This window comes from Mus caroli, chromosome 1 (assembly GCF_900094665.2).
Source record: "Mus caroli chromosome 1, CAROLI_EIJ_v1.1, whole genome shotgun sequence".
NCBI classification, from domain to species: domain Eukaryota; kingdom Metazoa; phylum Chordata; class Mammalia; order Rodentia; family Muridae; genus Mus; species Mus caroli.
Window position 1 is genome coordinate 38,701,592 of NC_034570.1, and position 3,853 is coordinate 38,705,444.

A 3,853-nucleotide genomic window follows, 5' to 3' on the forward strand; every position below is an offset into this window, starting at 1 on the left:
AAAAAAAAAAAAAGAAAAGAAAAGAAAAATATCAGCAGTATGTTCTCCTTTAGAGCCTGAGACCTCTTTTTTAGCCATGAGTTTTTTATAGGGTTTTCAGTCTTAGACATGTCTTTCCTCCTGGGGAGTGGGTCTCAAATCCAGTTGAGCAGCATGTTGACTGACCCCAGAGTGTCCTTGCCACGTTGCACTAATGTGTATGTCTTGTTTGTTAGGTCAGAATTGTAGCGCAGAGTTCACCACTGGGAAGCAGCCTGCCTAGCACCTCTTAGTACTGTGCAAAGGGAGGTGGGGGTGAGGGTAATTCCAGCTTCCTTTTTCTGTGTCCTGTGTATAGGGTGTATAGTGTCATTTGCAATAGGACTTTAATATCTAATTCTTTTGGAGAGCAACAGCAATGGGCTGTATTGTTTTGGGAACTTCATGGGGGTGTCTGGTGAGAGACTCATGGGAAATGTCTTGCACTTGGAGCTGGGATTTTTGTTGAAGACCCTATGGCTTCTGGCAGCAACATTGTCAACTCATTCAGGGTACTTCAAACTGTTTATTTATTTTTTTAATTGTGTTTTTTGTTTTATACAGTGGTGCATTTCCATGTGGTTTTTGCATGCATCTTTGGTTTGATTGACCCTTCCCACCTATACCTTTTCCTTTCTTCTATTCTTCAAACTCCTTTTTTAGTTAAACCTTTTTGCCTCTGGTATGCTTCCTATCAAAACTACTTTTCAAAAATGAGAGGAAATGAAGTAACACAATGAGTTATGGTATGATAGAGAAAACAGAAGTTGAAATCATAGAATTTAGAAGAGAGCATGGCCTTGGTTTTCAGTTCTGCTGCTTAATTCTTGAGCAAGTGGCCTAACCTCTGTGACTCTTTGCTTTCATGTCAGGTAGGTTGAGAACCCTGATACAGGTTTGTTCTGTAAGCTGTATGAGATCTTATTTGTAAGTGGTGGCTTCTCTTATTTATCAACTTATTATGCACATTAACTACGTTAAGGTAGAGTTTTGCTCCCATTGACCCTAGAACATCTCAAACACCTCAGACTTTTGACCTTTTTTTTTTTTTTTTTTTTTGCGACGGGTTCAAATGTAATATCTATTTTAATGTAGGATGTTAGCATTAAAAATATACACCAGGGAGCTTCAGAGACGGCTCAGAAGTTAAGATCTCATCCTACTTTTTCAGAGGACCTGGCTTTGAGGTCACCCACATGAGTGGCCCAAAAGTGCCTGTAACTAACTTCAAGGGACCCAACATCCTCTTTTGGCTTCCCCAGGTACCCACAAACACATGACATGACATATACACACACATACACCCACCCACCCACTCACCCACACCCACACAAATAAATAAATAAGTAAATAAGTAAAATAATAAAAATGTAAAAAGTTACAATCTATAAAGCCAGGTTTGAATCAGAAGGCCATCTTAGACTACCTCATTACTCCACACCATTAATAGTTTCAGCAATTCTGTCAAATAAATATATCTCTGTTTTCTTAATTGTTGTTTTTCTTGGGAAGGGGTTTTGGAAGTTTTTTCATTTAAAATTTTTGGATAGAGAACTTAGGCTCAACAACATTTTTTGAATTTTACTAGTCATTAAAATGATACATAGAAAGATCATTTTATTAATTTAAATGCACACGTGGGAAACTGACACCAGGATTTGCTTTCTTGTTGTCTACAAAAACAAATAAGAAAAAAAATCAAAAGTGGAATAGTGTTTTATGAAATAGATAAAAAGTATTTTGCCTATATAGTGTGGCAAAATAAAATTTCCAAATGAAAAATAAAGCCTAGGGTACTTTGTGGCTCTAAGTTTTATGAAAAGGCCTCACTGAGGTAATAACGGTTGTACTTAGCCACTAATAGATTAGCTACTACAGAGCTAAGCACTTTAGAACTAGTGAGCGGATTTTAATAAAATGTATCACTGTGTTTATGATCCAGGGTTCTCTTGTTCATCTTCCCAGAAATACACTGTCACACTGTGAATTGCATAGTGAGAAATATTTTGCTTTCTCTCAGGTATTCAAGGTAAGAAAGCCATGGATGTGGATTCAGAATCTCTTCCTTCTTTCAGCAACGTACACAGTGTGTCTTCCAACCTGAAGTCATCACCCCATGAGAAAGTGAAGCCAGAGAGAGAGCCAGAGGCCACACCTCCTTCTCCAAGAACTCTACTGGCTATTCAGGCAGCCATGCTGGGAAGTAGCTCAGAAGATGAGCCAGAGAGTAGAGAGGGAAGGCAGTGTAAGGAGAGGAACTCAGGGGCCACTGCAGATGCAGGTTCCATCTCACCCCGGACCCGTGCAGCTATTCAGAAAGCTCTGGATGATGATAATGATGAGAAAGTGTCTGGCAGCAGTGATGATCTAGCAGAGAAAATGCTGCTTGGAAGTGGGGTGGAGCAGGAGGAGCATGCTGATGAAACGGCAGTAAGAGGTGGAGGCGTGCCATTTGACACAGCGCCTCTTACACCCAGTGTGACTGAGGTAAAGGAGTGTGTAACCAGTGCCAGCAGTGCAAACGAGCAGACAGACTCAGCTCATTCATTTACTACTGCGTGTCATCAGTGTGATACTCCAAAAGAAACAGTGTCTCTTGCTCATGCCGTGACCGAAGCATCTCAGATAAGTAGTGAATGTGAGGTGGAGGGTAGGCCAGCTGCCCTCTCATCAGCATTCATAGGAACTCCAAGCAGTCATGTCTCTGGAGTCCTCAGTGAAAAGGAACCCACCCTGGCACCTCCGACAAGAACACATTCTGATCAGGGGATAGACACACAGACATACACTGAAGATCCTGAGCTACAAAACGGACTCTATCCACCCGAGAGCAAGTGTAATTCCTCTCATCTTTCAAGTGACGATGAAACAGAAGCTGGGCAAAATCCTGCTTCCAAAGCTTGTAGTACAGTTCATGTCCCTTCAGAGGCAATGAGTAACTTAGAAGATGTGTTGCCTTCTAATGCCGAAGAACTTGGAGATTTCCAGAAAACCATCCAGCTACGGGAGGTGCCTGAGGCTGCTGCCAGGGAGCTGATTTCAGCTCCAAAGCCCATGGGACCAATGGAGATGGAGTCTGAAGAAAGCGAGTCTGATGGTAGGTATTCCTTTAAGGGGATGGAATAAGAACTTCATGTCTATAAAGACTGAGAGACTCTATAGTATAGCCTTATTTTGCTTTACAGTCAAGGAACCGGGAAGAAAGGATAAATGAGCTTTCTAGGGACTCATATCCAGGATGGCGATGCCCTGCTTTGCTGGGCTATCCTTGGGATTTTAAGATTTTATTTTATTTTACATGCATGGGTATTTTATGTGCATGTGTGTCTATGCACATATGCATGTAGTGCCCATGGAGGCCAGAAGAGGGCATCAGATCTTCTGGAACTGGAATTAACACATGATTGTGAACTATGCTGTGGGCACTGGTAACTAAACACAGGGCCTCTGCAAGAGCAGCAGACATTTTTACGTGCTGAGCGATATCTGTCCTTGGTATTCTTAAAGGAAGGGAGTACCATGCTTGGAGAAAAGAAAGCTGAATTTCCTTTAGCTTTTGTTAACTTTTTACTGTGACATAATTATAAAAATTAAAAAGAATACTGACTGATTCACACCTAACCTTAGACGTCAGTATTTTGCCCTATTTGTTTTATATTCTCTGACTCAGTCTGTCTGTCTGTCTGTCTATCTGTCTGTCTCTTTCCCTCTGTCTTAGTTAGGGTTTTACTGCTGTGAACAGACACCATGACCAAGGCAAGTCTTATAAAAAACAACATTTAATTGGGGCTGGCTTACAGGTTCAGAGGTTCAGTCCATTATCATCAAAGTGGGA

At 41.2% G+C, this 3,853-nt stretch overlaps 1 protein-coding gene across 3 annotated transcripts in view; it reads left to right on the plus strand.

Annotated features, from left to right (window-relative positions):
• Ercc5 (ERCC excision repair 5, endonuclease) overlaps nucleotides 1–3,853 on the plus strand; it is a 34,756-nt gene that overhangs the window by 17,340 nt on the left and 13,563 nt on the right. For all 3 annotated transcript variants that reach the window (XM_029476430.1, XM_021160458.2, XM_029476431.1), the window contains one exon: nucleotides 2,039–3,115. In XM_029476430.1, coding sequence (XP_029332290.1) covers nucleotides 2,039–3,115 — 1,077 coding nt within the window. The remainder of the gene's footprint in view (nucleotides 1–2,038; nucleotides 3,116–3,853) is intronic.